The sequence below is a fragment of the Protomyctophum parallelum genome (assembly GCF_964188405.1).
Source record: "Protomyctophum parallelum genome assembly, chromosome: 1".
Classification (NCBI taxonomy): Eukaryota; Metazoa; Chordata; class Actinopteri; order Myctophiformes; family Myctophidae; genus Protomyctophum; species Protomyctophum parallelum.
In genome coordinates, this window is record NC_139697.1 from 12182352 (window position 1) to 12202750 (window position 20399).

General features: G+C 42.4%; 1 protein-coding gene across 14 annotated transcripts in view; it reads left to right on the forward strand.

Annotated features, from left to right (window-relative positions):
* The window catches only part of clasp2 (cytoplasmic linker associated protein 2), a 116663-nt gene that overhangs the window by 45997 nt on the left and 50267 nt on the right, over positions 1-20399 (forward strand). For all 14 annotated transcript variants that reach the window (XM_083763702.1, XM_083763709.1, XM_083763713.1 and 11 more), the window contains 5 exons: positions 11517-11648; positions 18412-18488; positions 18698-18790; positions 19620-19765; positions 20231-20366. In XM_083763702.1, the coding sequence (XP_083619828.1) occupies positions 11517-11648; positions 18412-18488; positions 18698-18790; positions 19620-19765; positions 20231-20366 (584 nt within the window). The remainder of the gene's footprint in view (positions 1-11516; positions 11649-18411; positions 18489-18697; positions 18791-19619; positions 19766-20230; positions 20367-20399) is intronic.

Consider the following 20399-nt stretch of genomic DNA (forward strand, 5'->3'; position numbering starts at 1 on the left):
GACCCGTTCCTGGATTCATCTATAGGAGTGGTTGCACCACTCAAAAACTGATGGCTGTGTGGGGTGAGGTTAGTGAATGATAAGGGGATGTTGCAGCGCAACAGCAGTAGCTGCGCATTGATACGACATCAAACTGGTGTTATGTCAAGGACCCCCAAAATTATAAAATTATATGCATTTGGCCACAGACTCACACCTCAAAATATGTTTTTCCCAGGGACCCCGAGAAGCAAAGACTTTTAAAAATGTTGAAGGAGAATTCCATGCTGGAAGGCTTTCTTACCTTTATTTGTAGTTATGTCCCCACCAAAGAGGTCCAGGTATTATTTTGTGCAAAACCTCCTTATTGGCTATTTCCACTACCATAAGCCCTAAATGAATTGAATTGAATTGAATGGGGCTATGGGGTGTTGTGCTAATTCGCTTATTTCCATCGCTCAATTTTTTATTTATTTTTGTACCTCTCTTCATTATGTAAATAATATCCCAAGCGGCACACTTTACTACTTATTTAGATGGAAATAAGCGAATTAGCACAACACCCCATAGCCCCATTCAATTTAACCTGACGCTGCCAGATGAGGGCGGTATTGGGTAACCATGTTCCCCAACACAGCACTCATCTGGGATCTCTCAAGCAGTTGAGCTGACAAAAATCCGTTCCGTACCGGACCAATCAGCGTGAGCTAAGGGCGGGATATGTGCGAAACCGGACGTGAAGCTATATAGACACGTCAATATGATTGGTTGTGTTTGCACGCCCACACGGTGATAGACAGACGGTCCCATCCAATCATCTACCAAGTATCTTGAAAAAAAGGAACAGCCCCGTCATCGAATTTGCTTCCGCGATCCCAGATCCCAATAAGCTGTGAAACAAATTTGTGTAGCAAGCTTCTTGGATCTGGCAGCGTCAGGTTACATTCAATTCCCATTCAATGCAATTCATTGAGGGCTTAGGGTAGGGGAAATAGCCAATAAGGAGTTTTTGCACAAAAAACACCTTTTGGTGGGGAGGTAACCACTACAAAGAAAGGTAAGAAAGCCTTCTAGCATGGAATTCTCCTTAAGTTCAAACTGTTTGCATTAGTTTTTTTGGAAGAGGGTAGATGTATGTATCTAAGCTTCATCCAGTTTTATTTCTCAGCCCACCTCCACCCACCCATCACTTGTATCCGTGTACTGAACACGGCAACATGTGTACCTTCACATACAAAACACTGTGTACCTTCACATACAAAACACTGTGTACCACTACCTTCACATACAAAACACTGTGTCCCTTCACATACAAAACACTGTGTCCCTTCACATACAAAACACTGTGTACCTTCACATACAAAACACTGTGTACCTTCACATACAAAACACTGTGTCCCTTCACATTCAAAACACTGTGTACCTTCACATACAAAACACTGTGTACCTTCACATACAAAACACTGTGTACCACTACCTTCACATACAAAACACTGTGTCCCTTCACATACAAAACACTGTGTCCCTTCACATACAAAACACTGTGCACCTTCACATACAAAACACTGTGTACCTTCACATACAAAACACTGTGTACCTTCACATACAAAACACTGTGTCCCTTCATATACAAAACACTGTGTCCCTTCACATACAAAACACTGTGTCCCTTCACATACAAAACACTGTGCACCTTCACATACAAAACACTGTGTACCACTACCTTCACATACAAAACACTGTGTCCCTTCACATACAAAACACTGTGTCCCTTCACATACAAAACACTGTGTCCCTTCACATACAAAACACTGTGTCCCTTCACATACAAAACACTGTGTCCCTTCACATACAAAACACTGTGTCCCTTCACATACAAAAACTGTGTCCCTTCACATACAAAACACTGTGTACCACTACCTTCACATACAAAACACTGTGTCCCTTCACATACAAAACACTGTGTCCCTTCACATACAAAACACTGTGTCCCTTCACATACAAAACACTGTGTCCCTTCACATACAAAACACTGTGTCCCTTCACATACAAAACACTGTGTACCTTCACATACAAAACACTGTGTACCTTCACATACAAAACATGTAACTTTATATGCGTGCCGCCCACCGTGGCCTCCATCAGATCACCGACACACACACATGACGTGTGGCACAGACAGAGTGCCCTCGCACACACACATGTGACGTGTGGCACAGACAGAGGGCCCTCAGTGTGGAGCGTTCTGTCTGTCTGTCTGTGGGGATTTGGTTCATAACACTGCTTATGACATTAGCTGTTCCCCTGCCAGCTGATGATGATGCCACCTCCACACAACAACATGCAGCACAGCAAGTCATTCTTCAAGCTTCCCCTGACCTGGGAGCACCTTGGGCTGCTATAACATGCACGCACGCACGCACACACAACTCTGGTAGTCAAAGAAATGACAACTCTTTATATAGAACTGGGTTTCAGTTCTGTTTAAAACCCATTTTGACCTGAGATCAGATTCTAAAAATGTCTTCTACATCCTGACAGTTTTCTGAAAAAGCTATGTTTCTTTGTCAGTGGTTCTTCGATTTTTCAAAAATAGCAGACCTACAAGCTCATAGATCTGCTATTTTTCAATAGCTAAAGTATAACACCAAAAGGGGTTCCCGACCAAAATGGGTTAACCACCTTTCTCTCTCTCTCACACACACACACACACACACACACACACACACACACACACACACACACACACACACACACGGTAGTTATGGAAGTCATGACTTGGGGGATTTTTGGGAAGTATTTATTTAGCTAGAATTAGAGTTTTTACTGCATCAGCATTTACTCTATATAGATTTTGTGTTTTTCTATAGCATTTAATGTACATAGAATTGGCTCTCCCAGGGTAGGTACCCTCACAAAAACATGCCGTAATCCTGGTCTCTAAAACTACCTCCCCCTGGCCAGCCGGGGCGCCTGATGGAGGGGAAAGGAACTGGTCGGAATAACGTGTCCCTTCCACGCGCTACGTCCGGCCGGGGAAATTCCCCTCTGTCAGGTGAAAAGAAGCAGCTTGGACTCCTCATGCATAGGAGGAGGCATGAGGTCAGTCCGCTCCCCCCCCAGGTTGGCAGAGGAAGTGTAGCGCCCAGGATTACATTAGATAATTGGCACTGGGTGAAAAGAAAACTGGGTTACAAAATCGTGGGATAAAAAAAAAAAAAAAAAAAAAAAGAATTGGCTCTCCCTTCTGTTGAAAAACATCAACCCTATAGCATCCCTAATCTGGCCACGTAGAATAGGTGAACATTTGGTGAAAATAGACAAACGTGTTCCAAAACAGAAAGTCTGAGTCTGAAAATCGAAATCTGCTATTTCGGGGCGAGATATAGAGAAGTATAGACCCCTGAGGGACCCCGGTGAAAGAAGTAGTGTCTTAATATAGAATCCTGTTGTTCTTTTTATTCATTATTAATAAACCTTGATACAACAGAGGCCATGGTTTGACAGAAAAATGGTCAATACTGCCCTCATATGGCCACAGGATGAAACGAGTACACTGTGTCACCATCACATCAGCCTTTGTTCTCTGTGTGTGTGTGTGTGTGTGTGTGTGTGTGTGTGTGTGTGTGTGTGTGTGTGTGTGTGTGTGTGTGTGTGTGTGTGTGTGTGTGTGTGTGTGTGTGTGTGTGTGTGTGTGTGTGTGTGTGTGTGTGTGTGTGTGTGTGTGTGTGTGTGTGTGTGTGTGTGTGTGTGTGTGTGTGTGTGTGTGTGAGCAACTGAGAGACTGTGACACAGCATATAGCATGTCACTCATACAGTAGCATGCTAATACGATAAGCATGTCTGAATTATATGAATGCCCCTGAATGCCAGGGATTACTCTCACACGGATTACTAATCAGGGAAGCTGTTTGCTCTCGCTGTGTGTGTGTGTGCATTGCTAGAGCCAAATGTCCCCACAAGTATAGTAGAACCTGAGAAAGGGATATAGGGATGATTTTTAGAGGTAGACGTACAATTTTGGAACAGGTTGGGGTTAGGAGTAAAGATTTAGAGATTGGTTTCAGGGTGAGGGTTGGAGTTATATGCTATATCTCTACTTAGTGTACTGTAGGTGCATTCTGGTGTCGTGCACCAAGAATATTATTTTCGGCTTCGTGGTTAAGGATAAAAAATAGGGAGAAAGTTTAAAATGGCATTCATAAAATAACCGCCCTAAAATGTTTTATCGCAAAGATATTATGCTTAGGGAACCCAACTGGTCATACGCAGCCGTGTGTGTCTGTGAGAGATCATTACATTGTGATCAGTGGGTTGCTACCGTATCCTCTCCTCCTCTCTCCTGTCTCCTCCATGGACGAGATGGAGTTTCCATGGCAACACAGTGTGATGCATGGTTGGGGGCGTGTGTGTGTGTGTGACTGTGTGAACGTGCACGTGTGGTTTGTAGATGTAGCTTATCACGTTTCATGTGTCGGTGATGCAATACAACACAATGACACCACAATAAATCATCACAGTGAGTCAATGGATAGAAATCCAACTGTTGATGCGATAGAAGTGTGTGTGTGTGTGTGTGTGTGTGTATTTGTGTGTCTTTTCTGTATGCTACTGTTCCCCCGAGGGTCCAATCCAGTCTCTATGGTCACCATGGCAACAGGCCGCTTCAAATGAATGACTTCCTCGGTTGCTCTCTTGCTTGCGCGCACACGCACACAAACAATATAAGGTCCTCAGTGTTAAAGGCAGGGCAACATATAATTTCAAATAATGTGAAAAAAACGCTACTCGTGTTATAATTTTTTGGCATCATTCCCATGCATGCACAATAAATATTGTGTTATAAATGTTGGAAAAAAGGCGTTGGAATAACTACATCTTCCCCGCTCCCCCCCAACATTCAGTAGAGGATGACCATGGTGGTTTGCTAGTAGGAACCACTGCTGGACATCCAGCCTTGTGGTTCCAGTGTCTGCCCTGACTGACTGGGAGGTCAGGGTTCGATCCCCGGGCCGGGTGTCATACCAAAGACTAGAAAGATGGGACCCCAGGCAGTGCCTCCATGCTTGGCACTCGGCACTCAGCATCAAGAGTTAGATTGGGGGTTAAGTCCCTGCGACATACTGGCGTCATGAACGGGATGTGTGCTTGTCTTGTACATCAAGCTGCCTCACGGCACGCCATCGGCCATCGGAGCCACATGGCTCGGCAAGGCTTACTTATGGGTACGAACGTAACCAAATACGGGTCCATTTGGTTGCCACCGTCCTGCTCTGCGTGTCTGTGGTGTCATGGCTGTGACACATGATGAAGTAGTCAGTAGGGTATTTCATTCACAGAAACACAGATAAAAGGTTTCTCCCCCGACAGCAACAATAATGTCTCAATTACCTGGTAGACTAGAACACACACACACACACACACACACACACACACACACACACACACACACACACACACACACACACACACACACACACACACACAGTACACACACACACATGGTTCTCCTGACCAGACAGAAGCTGGACATATTAATGAATAAAATGAATGAATGAAAGTCATAATTCGGCCCGTTAAGCTCGCTATTGGCTTGATTCAACGACGTGGACTGAACTCATCAGACTCCACTTCCACGGTTTAATGAGTCATGTCTGTTGTCTTAACGGCTGTAGTCGTGATCACATTCGATAACATTCCTCCATCTTTTAATTTAATTGACTGAAAATCACACTGGTGAATAACACTGTTGAATATCACTGGTGAATAACACTGGTGAAAGGGGAAGCATCCGAGAGATGTACACTGCTGCTGACTAATGTTTTCCCTTAAACACAGTAAAATCCTGAGTTGTTCATTTAACACCCTGACATCTGTTTTTTTAAAGTGGGATGCAAAAAATAATATATATATATATATATATATATAATTTGTTTTAAATCTTATTCATTTTTTTAAGTGCACAGTCTGAAAATACGTAGCCATAGGATCATGTAACATTAGGAAGGAGAGACTGTGTTTAATTAATTTTACAGTGTTTCCAGGTCTTGTTATGGAGAAAAACATTTGATTAAAACATGTAACCGGAGCTTATTGATGATTTCGCTTAATTTAGTAATCAGGATTATTAATCACGATTATTGGTAATGTTTTTGGTGGAGGTTTTTATTTTATTTTAAGGTGAATATCTTTGGTCCAGTGTTGATTTTGGCAGCAAATTTTGATTTAGTTTTAGTCGACTAAATATAACATTTTAGTCGACTGATCTACAGTTGATTTTGTCTACCAAAGTATCTTTAGTCTTAGTCATCACAGCTTAGTTTTTATTTTAGTTTTCGTCAGTGAAAAAAGGTAGTCTGCAACAATCATCAGTGATTTGGTGTAATGACGTGTAATGACCTCTGACTTATGCTGTTTCTCAACTCCCCAATGGCTTTTACAACGTTCTGGTTATTAACCCTTACATAATGGAGAGGCGAGGAGGTCGAGGTGCACCAGCTGAGCTTAATGATTGCATAAAATAAAATAAAGATTCATGATTATTTTCATTTAATTGGGCAGCCTTATGTATGCTTTGTTTTAACCCATTCTGGACGTGAACCCCTTTTGGTGTTTTAACTAAGCATTATGTTATACTTTAGCTATTGAAAAATATCAGATCTACAAGCTCATAGCGTGCCACGAGCTTGTAGGTCTGCTATTTTTGAAAAATCGTAAAAATGCGGCACGAATCTTTGTATATATATTCTTTCAGAGCAAACGTTTTTTTAATTTTGACGTCAGACCTACAGTAAATGGGTTAATCTGATTTATTGCCACAACCAGATTATTAGTTCAGGAGATAACGTTACACGCATGCTGTACCTGGTGGTACATGTATTGTAAACATGTCAAAGGTCCGCACAACAGCCCTACAGTAAATCTGTTTACTGTGCAGAATTAGCTCTCTTTAGCTGATTATTCCCAGTAAGCATGGTTTTAGTGTGCATGTAAATTAATTTTATAGTGAAGAAACTCATTAGGCCTGACGTTAATTTGAAACGAATTACCTGTCAGGCCTAATGAGTAATTATAATTACTAATTACATCTTTTTCGTGCGATATATTTTGAAATAACCGTCGTCGTTGTCGTTATTTTTCTGAAAAATTAATGTATTTTGTTAACCCATTCAGTACGCAAACCCTTTTCAGTGTTTTAACCATTATGTTATACCTTGGCTATTGAAAAATTCAAAATTGACGATTTTTCAAAAATCGTGAAAATGTGGTGCAAATCTTTGCTTCTGGGCGGTTCCTGGAACAACATATTTTCAGTTGGGGGTCGGCGGCCAATTAAATATATTTTTGGTGGTCCTTGACATGAAAATGTTTGAGAATGACTTGACATGGAAACATGGGTTTTTCAGAAAACTGTCAGGATTTAGAAGGCATTTGTAAAATCATATTAATGGGTTAAATGCGTCTGCTAAATGCCTAAATTGTACCGTAATTGAGAGTAAATCCATTGGTAGTAAGTAGGTCATTGGGTGGTAACGTGATGGCTAATTTGGGTTCTGGGACAGTGGAGTGGCCCTAGACAGCCTTGACCTTTTGACCTCTGTGACCTGACCCTTGGGTCAGTCATGGAGGAACAATGATTGCAGGGCAACACAACAATATTGGCGCTCTGTTAAAATAAACACGAGGCTGCGATTAAATGATGATCCTACCTTATTTGTGTTTTAATATTTGTATTGGTTTTTATTAAATGTTTTCACGTACAGTTACTAAGGACATACTTTGCCAAACTGACATAACATATAAACAAAAAAAACAAAACAAAACAACAACATTAGGACAGGGGGGGGGGGGGGGGTTCCTCCAGTTCATCTACACCATCATTCACACCATACCATAGGAAGCAAAACCAAATGAAAAACAAGCAAAAAGATAAACAAACCAAGATAGTCACAATATTGCACATGTCTCGAGTCCTACCTTAATATTTTATGTTATATAATATGAGCTGGGCGTTTGTCATGGTGTGTGGGGGGGGGGGTCTCAGCTGGTGGGGTGTGGCCTTCCTCCACACGTCCCCTCCTTTGTCACCATCACATCAGCCTTTGTTCTGTGTGTGTGTGTGTGTGTGTGTGTGTGTGTGTGTGTGTGTGTGTGTGTATGTTCTAGTCTACCAGGTAATTGAGACATTATCGTTGCTGTCGGGGCAGAAACCTTTTATCTGTATTTCTGTGAATGAAATGACCCTATGACTTAATAGGGCTGCAACTAACGATTATTTTCATAATCGATTCATCTGCCGATTTTTTAAACGATTAATCGATTAATCGGATTATGACACTTCTTATGCTATCACCTTAAAAATATATTTTAGGTTATTTTATGTTCTAACTAACAAAAAATATAATTCATTCAAAAATGCATTTGATTAGCTGCTGATTAGGCTGCTATTCAAATAAAAGACAAACTAAATTAAAAATTAATTAAAGAAACTCATGGTGTCTTTAGACCTATTCTGACTGCATGCATTTGATTAAAGAATAGCTTCACATGTGTCAGTCTAGAAGGAACAGTACTCTTCTGAACTCAAATAGGTTAATTTAGTTACACTTAACACTGGAAAAACTATATGGTTAAGTGGGAAAAAACCTATGATAAATTGCAAAAAACTCTAGTGATTAGTTGCCGATCCGATTAATCGATTACTAAATTAGTTGACAACTAATTGAATAATCGATTTGATTACGATTAATCGATGAATCGTTGCAGCCCTATGACTTAATCATACAACAGTGTCATACAAATGTACTAGTTAAAATGGCACATCTGCTAGGTCTGCTATTTTCTCTATTTTTAAATGCTTTTAAAATAATTTAAAATAATAAGAGTAACAGCTTTGGACATACAAGGTGTTAACAATATATCGTTGCTGTCGGTCGGAAACCTTTTGTGTGTTTTTCCGTAAATTATTACTTGATTGATTGATTAGTTTATTAGACAGCAATGTAAAAAAACAGCAACAGATAGCATTAAAAAACAAGCATCGTTTCCATTTAGGCCCTTGCGATCAATTCATATACAACTTCAGACATGACATGAAGAATAACGACAAAATTCAATATCACCACAGGAAAAAACAATCATACTACAGCATCACATCAAAAGTAGCAGATCTACAAGCTCACAGTTTTGTACATAATATATTCCACCCGACAGACGATAATATGCAGTGAGTGTACTAACTACTGTATTGTGAGTTAAACAATGTATTGTTGGGCCTGCAAGGTGTGTGCGTGCGATGTGCAAACGTGTGTGTGAGCGGTCAATGCTAAGGGGTTTAGGTTAGCTCAGCTGGCCTGGCAGGGTTACAGAATAACCTGGTTAATATTCCTGGGGTGTCTCTCTCTCACTTTCTGTGTGTGTGTGTGTATGTCCCTCTCTCTCGCACGCGCGCACACACACATGCGCGCAGCCTCCGCACTGGCTGGTTGCCTATGATGTCATCTCTCCCCTGATTGGCTACAAGGCTGCTGTGGATTGGATGTAGAATGGAAAGAAGAGAGAGTGACTGAGAGAGACAGAGGGAGAGCGAGAGAGAGAGAGAGAGAGAAAATGCCGGCAGTAGACTGGGTGAAGGGGTTTACAGGCAGCGGTGAGGGTGTGTGGTGTTGGTGTCACCGCTTCCTCCTCGGCACCAGGTGCATGTGAGGTGTGTGTGTGTGTGTTGGGGTTACGGCTCGGAACAGAGGGAGGGGGGGCGCCCCAAAAACACCACGCCCTCCTTGGAGTCATGAGGCGACTCATCTGCCAGCGCATCTGTGACTGTGAGTCTTGTGTGTTTGTGCGTGCGCGCGGACATTGTGTGCACGGCTGCTCGTCAAATTCCTCCTGATACGTACAGTAGCGTTTTGACGTGCAGTAATGAGGTCTACTTTTTCCATGGCTGCTGTTTTGTGTACACACAGCTGACTGTCAATGATGTTTGCATGTTGACTGTGTGTGTGTGTGTGTGTGTGTGTGTGTGTGTGTTAGATGATGCATGCGTGGAGGTGTAGTAGGGTGGTGGCTATGGTGCAGTTCACAATGCATAGCTAGCTGGTTGTCAGAGAAACTGGCGTGTAACTGCAGTCCTCCTCGACCAAGCACTCTTAGATCTCCACTGTGTGTGTGTGTGTGTGTGTGTGTGTGTGTGTGTGTACCGTGTGTGAGTGTGCGTGTACTCGGTTAGTGTGTGTGTGAGAGTAGCACATGCACGCTTGGTGCGTGCATGCATGGTGCATATTACGCACCCATACACCTAGCATGTTGTCTTCCACAACAAAGTGTTTGTTCTTCATAGTAGCAACGTTGCTAAGGATGCTAAAAGGTCTAAGCTAGCCTCAGTCAGTGTCAAACGATGACTCTCATTCTCTATAGCCTCTAGTCTACAGAGTACAGACAGAGCATTTCTTTCTTGCTAGCCTGTAAAACTGTCTTGACTGTCACTGGCTGTGTGGGTGGATGTCTTGACTGTCACTGGCTGTGTGGGTGGATGTCTTGACTGTCACTGGCTGTGTGGGTGGATGTCTTGACTGTCACTGGCTGTGTGGGTGGATGTCTTTACTGTCACTGGCTGTGTGTGTGTGTGTGTGTGTGTGTGTGTGTGTGTGTGTGTGTGTGTGTGTGGGTGTGCGTGGGTGCGTGCACGCAATGATAACTGGCCAGTGTGTTGACCAGGCTCTACACACCGTCTCCTCTTTCTGTGTGCATTATTCTTCCCTCTTTTGTCAGCTGTTTCTTTTCTACCCACCCCCCTTCACACACACATGCAGAATGCAATGAAATAACTATTTTCTTTAGTGTGTTTAATCCACTTTCAACTTGGCATCTCCATTTTGGGCAAGTAGAAATTGAAGATCTACAGCTCTCTGAGCCTTTAGAATAGATTTTGCAGTTGGGCTAGATTGGCTATTTTCGCCCTGCGTCACTGACTGTTGCACGCAAAGTATAAAATAGTGCTGAAGTGGGGGAATTGTGTGTGTGATAATGCAACAAATAAACTATTGCACTAGCCACACATATAGCTTAGTGTAGCCATATTGGAACGCAATTGTGTCTGCTCCAGTATAATTTATATATTTCTATGCATAAAACTGTCGTATATGGCATATATATCTTCTCTGTCGGGTGGAAACTGCATATGTTCCAAAGCTGTTACTTTTCAGGATTCAAATAAAAAAATTAAAAAGTTGCAGATCGACAATCTCAACATGCTTTTGTGAGACGCTGTAGTAACCTCGCAACGGCCAGACGCGAATCTGCCGGTGGCAAAAACAAATTGCCTTCGGTACGACGAGTGTGACAGGAGTCTGGTGTACTAGCCAGGCTAACGCTGTAGTATGATCAGGACATTAATTTACTGAAAAACACAACACGTTAGAATAATATTGGAGATTGGTTTCTGCCTGACAGAAATGTTGTTGTCTGAGTCTCTACATGAAGTTTGCTTTCCCACAGTGTGACTGCAGTGTGTTAACTGTGTGGTGTGTTTTGTCTTCCAGACCGTAGCTTTGAGGATGACGACAGTGTGGACAGTGGGAACAGGCCCACCGCCTTCAAGGTCCCCAAAGTCCCCAAGAAGGCCAGCGAGTCCTCTGCTGCCCGCCGGCCCAGTGCCACCGGCAGCAAGCTAGGTAGGCACACACACACACACACACACACACACACACACACACTTTAATTTATTTATGTCCACATAAGAGATACAATTCAAGGACACAAATATTTACAAGTTGATGTAAAAATCTACTGTCAGCAAATCTTGGACAATTACCCAAACACCACTCAAGAGGGGTACAAGTAACAGCGGCTTTGGCAGCTACCAATGATGGAAGAGATTGCACTGAATATTGCTGCCAAGGATGAACACATGTAGATTCAGATTGCACCTATAGCTCTGTGATCATAAGCTGGGGCGGCTGGTACTTTGGTCATACAAGCTTCCTCTAAGATAGAGAGACAGACACACACACACACACACACACACACACACACACACTCTGCGGTGAGTTGAGTACTGTACACAGCAAAATCTGAAGTGTTAATTTAACTCTGGAATGTTCAAATTAGGACATTAGTTACAGTCCAGTCCTGACGTGTCCATTTTTATACTTGCTGAGTTAAATATCTCTCCGCATTTTTCTATGTAAATATGAGGTGTCTGTTAGTGAGATGTTTGATTTAAGAAAGGTGTTATTAACATTTAGGATTGTATCGTCATGAACGCAGTCTCTAATAGAGAAGAGTTCTGTTTTTAGGGTTAATAACCCATGGCAGTGTCCTATCAAAAGGATTGATTAATTGATTGAGGGCTGGCCTGGTAGATGTCAATACATTCCACTAGGTTAACATCCCATCCAAACTCACATGTTTAGTATGTTAGTATGGAACATACTAACCATACTAACATACTGAAAAATCAATTCACCAACTGGAAAACTATATTATTGTTATTTTTTGCTGCCCATGATTATTGCTATCGTAGTTATTATCCCTATATCGGTTTCAAACCTTTGCTGTATAAATGCAAGCGGACCGGTCCCGTTTGATGTTACAACATACTGATCCTCCTTAACCCATTCTGACCTGAGATCAGATTCTAAAAATGTCTTCTACATCCTGACAGTTTTCTGAAAAAGCTATGTTTCTATGTCAGTCGTTCTTTGATTTTTCAAAAATAGCAGACCTACAAGCTCCTACGAGCTTATAGATCTGCTATTTTTCAATGGCTAAAGCATAACATAATGCTAACACCAAAAGAACAGTGACATTTAGAAAGAAGATTTGCATACTTCTCACAATAAATATGATGACATTCTCTGATTCCAAAAATATTTTATATAGCATCGCAATTACCACTTTATTCATTTATAAGTTGGCTATTCAAAAACAGTCGGAAGCATTTGATAATTGTGAGAGAGACTAGACTAGCTGTGCCATGCCCCTCCCCCTCCCTCTAATCATCTAATGTCTCGTTTTGGTTCCCCAGCGCTGGGTCTGACGATACAGAAACGCATTAGTGTTTTTTTTTTACTTTTTTTTACAACACAAGCACATAACAGAGTATTAAACATTAATGTCCTCAGAGAGGCACTTTAGCATGTGGCTGTAAATACAGCTAGATGTTGGACGGAGGCCCTCTGTTTAGGATCCAGTACTGTGTGTCATGTTATCGGTGATCTGGGCAGTAGTGGAGACTACCCTCCTCTCCTCCTACAGTGTTGCCATGTTCGCTTATTATAAGTGTCTTTGGCCCTCTTTTTTTTTTCAGTAGCTTGTAAATCAAGTCGTTTATTAACAGTTTGAGGGCCCGGTGACGGAGGTCTCCGCCTTATTAATAAATTGCGTCAGATCGGAGATTAATCAAAAGACGGGACATTAATCATTCCATAACCGAGCGCATCGCTCCACAGGCTGGGAGCGCCTGTTGGGCAACATTCAATGTCATTTCCGGTTTCCAAAGTGGTTCCCCCTCCGTTTTAATGGATGAGATCTTAATGAAATCTTAATTCTTCCAATTCTAACCAAAGTTTGTGTTTTTGACGGCCCGGCGCGGTCCTGTCGCTTGCCGCGTTAGAAGTAATCATAGCTCTGGTTGCTATCCATCCTTGCTACATCTAGCTACTTCTAGCTACTTCCAAGATGGCGCCGTGCCACCTTGAAATGGGCTCTGAAGCAGCAAATCGCTGGGCGCGCTGATTTACTGGTTCCAACTACATCCGGGCATTCAAGGTGTTAAATGTGGTGGTGGTTGCATTTTTGGGGGGGCTTGTTTCTAGACTGGGGGCTCCATTTTCGTCACGGCTAAACCCCTTATCCCTAAACTTCTTTGCCTTTTCTTACTATTTTGCAAAACATGTTTGAATAGTTAAAATGGCCAGTCTACAAGCTCACAACGTGTCAATGTAGATTGGCTAGTTGAACTATTAACTTTCAAAATATAAAAAAAAGGCAAAGAAGTTTAGGGATAAGGGGTTTAGCGGTGACGGAAATGGAGCCCTAGGTGTCCCATGCCCCACCCCTGTTTCTAAGTGTAGTGTCTTATTTGGGCTTCCTGTTGTTTAAACCGGTAGTTCTCAAACAACTACGACTCCCTAAATTAATATGTATTTGTCCACGGACCCTCATCTGAAAATATTTTGTGCCAGGGAGTGCATTTGAAAAAGAGGAGATCTACAAGCTCACAAGGCGTCGCGCGATGTGACGCATTGTGGCAACACTGCGTGCCCTCCCACACTGAATGTCTTCTCAGGGATCACATCTGCTTTTATGTCCAATAATCACCATGGTAATAACCTTTATCTGCAGCGTGACTCAGTCAGTCAGTATCGTGTTTGCCATCATCAAAGTAGAGTGACGGAGAAAGCGACAGAGACGTTGTCGGGATGCACTCCCAGGGTTTAAACGGGTCTGGGAAAGACGCTATGTTTATTACCATATCGATCCACCCCTCCCTGTCCTTTCTCTGCGTCTGCAAGTCGGAAGGAAGGAAGAATCAGTGTTTCCCACGGCCTGCCGAGTGGTCGATTTCCTCCCCCTGGCCCTTTAACTGATGCATCTGTGACAGTGCTGGCATGTGCACATATACTGTACATATTTGCACACACAACACACGCACGCACACACACACACACACACGTACGTGCGTGCGCGCATACACTCAACCAGCAGTGTCTAGTGTGCAAGCCGTATCGTACACTGGAATTATGGATTCATACAGTGAAGAGCAGGAGAAGTCATCCTGAAAGCAATATTGTAGAAAATAGTTTTGCTAATATTGCTCTGGAAAGGGAAGACTGGAAATCTCTGTTCTTTCTTTCTTACATACTGTAGGTTTATTTGGACGGGACAGCGCATATTAATGAGCACTACACATACAATGCAATGTATATGTCGGATTAAGCAAGGATGATAGTTGTATAGTCCCCCAGGAACTGTTACTTTGAAACTTTGAAAATGGGTATATGGATGTGATTTTAGATAGAGTATCGTTCAGACAGGCACTATTGCTAGGTTTGATGTTTTGAAAACAGGAAAAAGAGATTCACATCCCTAACCATGGCCAGGTGTTGAGCGACGAGCGTTAAGCAGAGAAAAATAAATCAACGCTCGCACACTTCAATGTGACAGATGCTTTATTTTACCACAAAAAAAGCTATAACGTTTGGAGCTCAAAGCTCATCCTCTGACTGTGAGGCTAGCTTTGATGTTTTTACCAGATTCTGTGTCTTTGAGGCACTACAATGTTCTCTGTGAGTGTGCACTCTACATACTGTATGACTATTTTCCCTGGTGTTGCTTAGCTTACCTCTGATCTGACACTGGTCCCCTCTGCATCAGAGTGTGTGCTGACGGAGCACACGCATCATTATTATAAATTAATAATCAGCATCTCATTATACCCAGTGGTCTCCGTCCGCCTCTGCGGTTGACATTCAGAAATATCACAGACACTTGCCTTGCACCGGTTGACCCAGAATGACTGTCTTGCAGACTTTTACATGCACTACTGTCGTAATGTGGTTATTTCCCATTTTCAGTCAGTAATCTGATTTCAGAAAATGTCCAGTGGAAGTCAAAACCGGCTTTCCTTTTTGTCCAGATCAGATGAAGGCGGTAAGAATAAGCTGGAAAACGGCTCAGTTTCTGCTGGGAGGAGCACGTGCACTTGGCCATGTACTGAATCTGTTGCAGTTGTGCTGCAACTTCGTTTCCCGGTCCTGTATTTTCAACTGCAAACTGAGACGCTCCTATCCAGTGCGTTCCTTTCTAATGCAAGATCGGAATAAGCAGAGTAAACATGAATTCTGATCGACAACAACGTGTAGTAACATAAGTTCAGTGCAGAGAGACTAATGTAGTGAATTTGAACAGAATATGATTGATTGATTGATTGAATACTTTTTTTTAACAGTTACAAAGAATACAGAGGTACAGTTATACAATAATTATAAAAGGATAACACAAAAGTCCCTGAAGACTTGTTTCCATTCCATTGTGGTCCTAATCATGGGAGAATACTTTAGCAACTGGTATATACACACAATATGTCTATTAGTGCAAGAAGGTACTGGTAGTAGGAACAACATGTGCTAGGTCTAGTACAGTACAGTACTTAGTACAGTACTGCATGTACAGGTTTGACTTAAAAAAAAACGCTGTGCGCTCTGCTGTAAGCCTGTGTAGACATGATGGATGCATAGTCCTGATTTAGAACCAGCGTAATAATGTCCACCCATGTCTGTGTCCCTTTTATGCCCATATATGTAGATTCTGTATCTGTCTCTCTATGTCTCTTTATAATACATAGATAATAATATAGATAAGCATTTTTTAATTAAAATCTGCTATTTTCTGGATGCTGCTTTTTGTGTTTCTGTGTTGAGCTGTCTGTGAAAACAAATGTAAACGTGAATGCTCAGATCTTTTCCTTCTTGGTCAGCTTCACAGTCTTACCATATCTGCCACTCTGCATTAGGAACATACAGACAGCAGCCCCCCACGCATTCTGCCAACAACCAGCAACTAGACTCTAGACAGAACACACTCCGTAAGGCCAAAATACATGAACTACAAGCATAAAGCGCTTCGCCATGACGTGTTGTGAGCTTGTACTGTCGATGGCTATTATATTCGGTGAATGACACCGTTGTACAACAGAGTATAAATTCAACAATAACGCGAAAGCCTTTAACACTGCATCTACAATGGGGTGACTGGAGCATGACTTGTGGGCTCCAAAGCAATTTCATGCCCTTTGTTTCAATGGATTTCACTCTTTAAGACTTAAGTGGTACAATTTAGCTACCACTTCTGACAGCGTCACAGTGATGGGAATAATTTGTCTGAGCTACATTCATTCCACTATGAAAGTTTGGATTTCTTCAATGTCACAATGATTGATTCCACAATAATATTGTGGAATCAGCAAGCACATATTATGTGCTTGCTGGTTGCTACAGTAGCTAGTGCGGCAGGCAGGCAGGCAGCCAGGCTGCTGTTGTACTCGGTGCAGAGTCGCATAGCGTTTTCTATCCACATAACATTGACACACCCATGCAAATTCCTACCATAGCGGTCCTAATGTAGACAATGAGTTTACAACCTGCTTTTAATCAAAACAGGCTGTCAGCCCAGCTGGAAAATATATAACATTGGTCTTGTTTACGGTTGACACTGCAACTTGTGCAAGTCATGTTGTAGCTCATTGTCTACGTTAATAGTGTTAGCACTATGTTATGCTTTAGCTATTTAAAAAAAAATCGAAGAACATAGCTTTTTCAGAAAAATGTCAGGACGTAGAAGACATTTTTAGAATCTGATCTCAGGTCAAAATGGGTTAATACAGCTGTAAATACACATTTGTTTTGTAACAATATTTCTCTTATGAGCCATTGATCACAGAAGTTATTATATTCTTATATAATATTTCCAACTCAAACACCAATAAAAAGCCAGAACTGGTTCGGAAATAGGAAAAGGGAAAGCAAGGAGAAAACAGGAAAGGTCAAGAGAAAAATCTAAATATATTTACATTTTTATAAGCATGAATAACTATCCAATCCACTGTATTTATAGAGCACATTTAAAACAACAGTGTTGAATTGTAAATCGCTCTGGATTAAGAGCGTCTGTTAAATGCCTAAATTGTAATTGTAAATTGAACCAAAGTGCTGTACACAGAGTACCACAGAGACAAAACTAAAACCAAAATGCCAAGAGCAAAACAACAATACATACATAGTCATAATGCCTAGTGGAAACACTAGCCGGTATATGTATACATGAGCTGCACCAAAATGAGGTTTTCCCCTATGATCACAAGACAAAGAAGCACCATTTGTGTTTAGTGTGTACCACCAGCTCCTCAGAGCTTCCAGATAGATGCATGCAGTATATTTGAACATCTTGAATGGACACTGTCCCAGGGGGAGGAGACAAGAGATGGACTTCTACTACCCCACTGCTCTCGTCTTTCTCTTCCTAGTCCTAAAAACATCATATTGTAATACCCTCCACCTCCCCAGGTACCTGCCTGGTCGTCCTCTCCCCTTTCATTCCTCCCGCCTCCCTCCCTCCCTCCCTGGGGGTGGGGTGTAGTCCGGAGAGCTGTGATTGACAGGCCCATTACGTCCAGAAAGTCCATTAGAGATGCAGACTCTGACTGACTGTATGTGGGGGTGTAATTCTCTGTGTGTGCGCGTGAGTGCGTGCGTGTGTGCGTGCGTGCGTGTGCGCGCATGTTTTAGTGAGTTAAACCTGGCTCAGGAAAAAAATATCCCAGTGAATAATAATAATAATAATGAATTGCATTTTTATAGCGCTTTTCCAGCTGAATTGCAGCCCCTCCACACACAATTCTCTCTCTAAAGATCACTTTGTAATTTATTTTTGTAGTGTCCAAGGAAACGGGTGCAGGGGCCATCGATGAGGAAGACTTCATCAAAGGCTTCACTGATGTCCCTGTTGTACAGGTAACACACACACACACACACACACAGTCAACCAGACTGTCATAGACGGCTAGCCTTTTGCAGAGCCATGCCATAAAAAAGGAATATATATACATATACAACAAAGTAAGTAATAACCAGAATTATGCATATTAACTACACCAGAATGTCTGAAAGCCTTAAGCCTTCATCTCTCATCATCAATGATGTCTGTCTGTCTGTCTGTGCAGATCTACTCGTCCAGAGACCTGGAGGACAACCTGAACAAGATCCGTGAGATCTGCTCAGATGACAAGCATGACTGGGACCAGAGAGCCACCGCTGTGAGTAGAGAGAGAGGGAGCCATAGCGACTCACCAGCCACTAAACACCGTTCCATGCATGGAGTCCCAGCCTCACTCATACATACGGCCAGTAAATACTAAATACCAGACACTAAAGGGACATTAGGTTGAGGGATTATTGACTACAGTGCACTATAGCTCGAGGTGAGGAGGAAATGAGGTGGAGTCTTGACAACGGAGGAAGTTACTCGTCCTGGTCCTATTAGTCCTGGTCTCACAGGAGATTGGATATCTCCGCCCGTCTCCACCCTCCACTCGCCATGGATACATTTAAACTCATTGTGCAGGCTTGTACGGAGTCAAGCTGGGCAGACCCTTGTAGTGAGGATGAGTCTGATCCTCTATGGGGGGGAAACAAAACAAATGCTCCGGTCTTATTTGCATTTGCATCCCTCTCCTGTCTCGGTTTGAAATCACTCCCATAGGAGTTCATTTTTAGCACAACTCAAAACCAGCACACAGCCGCAGTGATGAAAATAGGCTGCATCCTGCATCCTTAGACTCACTCAATTTAGAAAAGACACAATCATGTACTCAGTACTGTACTCTTAACGTTGTTGAAGTAGCACTCATAAAATGTCCCTGGGACCCATCTAAAAGACCACCCCTGGGTCCCGGGACCCATTACATTGAAATCCAATTTACATCACTGAGCCGTAAAAGGGTTGCATCCGTATTTGTGTTGTGAGCTTGTCGATCGGCTATTTCCAACCAAAGCTTCTCGCACTCGACACATGTGGAGTCAAAGTAACTGTCTTCTGAGGTTGTCATCATCTGATTGGTTCGCTGTTCTGTCGCCCCCTACCAGCTGAAGAAGGTGCGCTCGTTGGTGGTGGCGGGGGCCACCGACTACGACAGCTTCTACCAGCACCTCCGCCTTCTGGATGGAGCCTTCAAGATGTCCGCTAAAGACCTGAGGTCTCAGGTGGTGCGAGAGGCCTGCATGACCGTGGCGTGAGTACTTCATCTTACTACTATACTAATAAACATTAAACACATAATCCATTGGAATAGAATGATCGATTTTGGGGGATTTTGCTGATCTATAAGCTCACAATGTGCCGCGATGAAACGCATTGTGAGCTTGGAGCTTCCCTGTGTACTTTTTAGTTTGGCTAAGTAGGTTCAGCATTGTCTTTTTGTTTCTTTTCGGATAGGGGTTAACTTATTATATTTATAGATTATATATAAGCTAGGATATTTTAAATCATTGTAAACCTTCACCCTGAAGTACATTTTTATCAGTGACCATTTTCATGTTTAAACTGCTGCGCTGAAGTAATAAAACATTTAAGTTTTTAATTCAGTTGTCGTCGTTCCACATTTATGTTACTACTTTAGACCCCTAGACAAAGGGTCGTAACATAAATTGGGTATATTGGTAATGGTAAACGTGCGTGTGTGTGTGTGTGCGTGCAGCCACCTGTCCTCAGTGCTGGGGAACAGGTTTGACCACGGAGCAGAGTCCATCGTCCCCATCCTGTTCAACCTCATCCCCAACTGTGCCAAAGTCATGGCCATGTCTGGAGTGTCCGCTATACGCATCATCATCAAGGTGAGGAGCGCACGCACACACACACACACACAC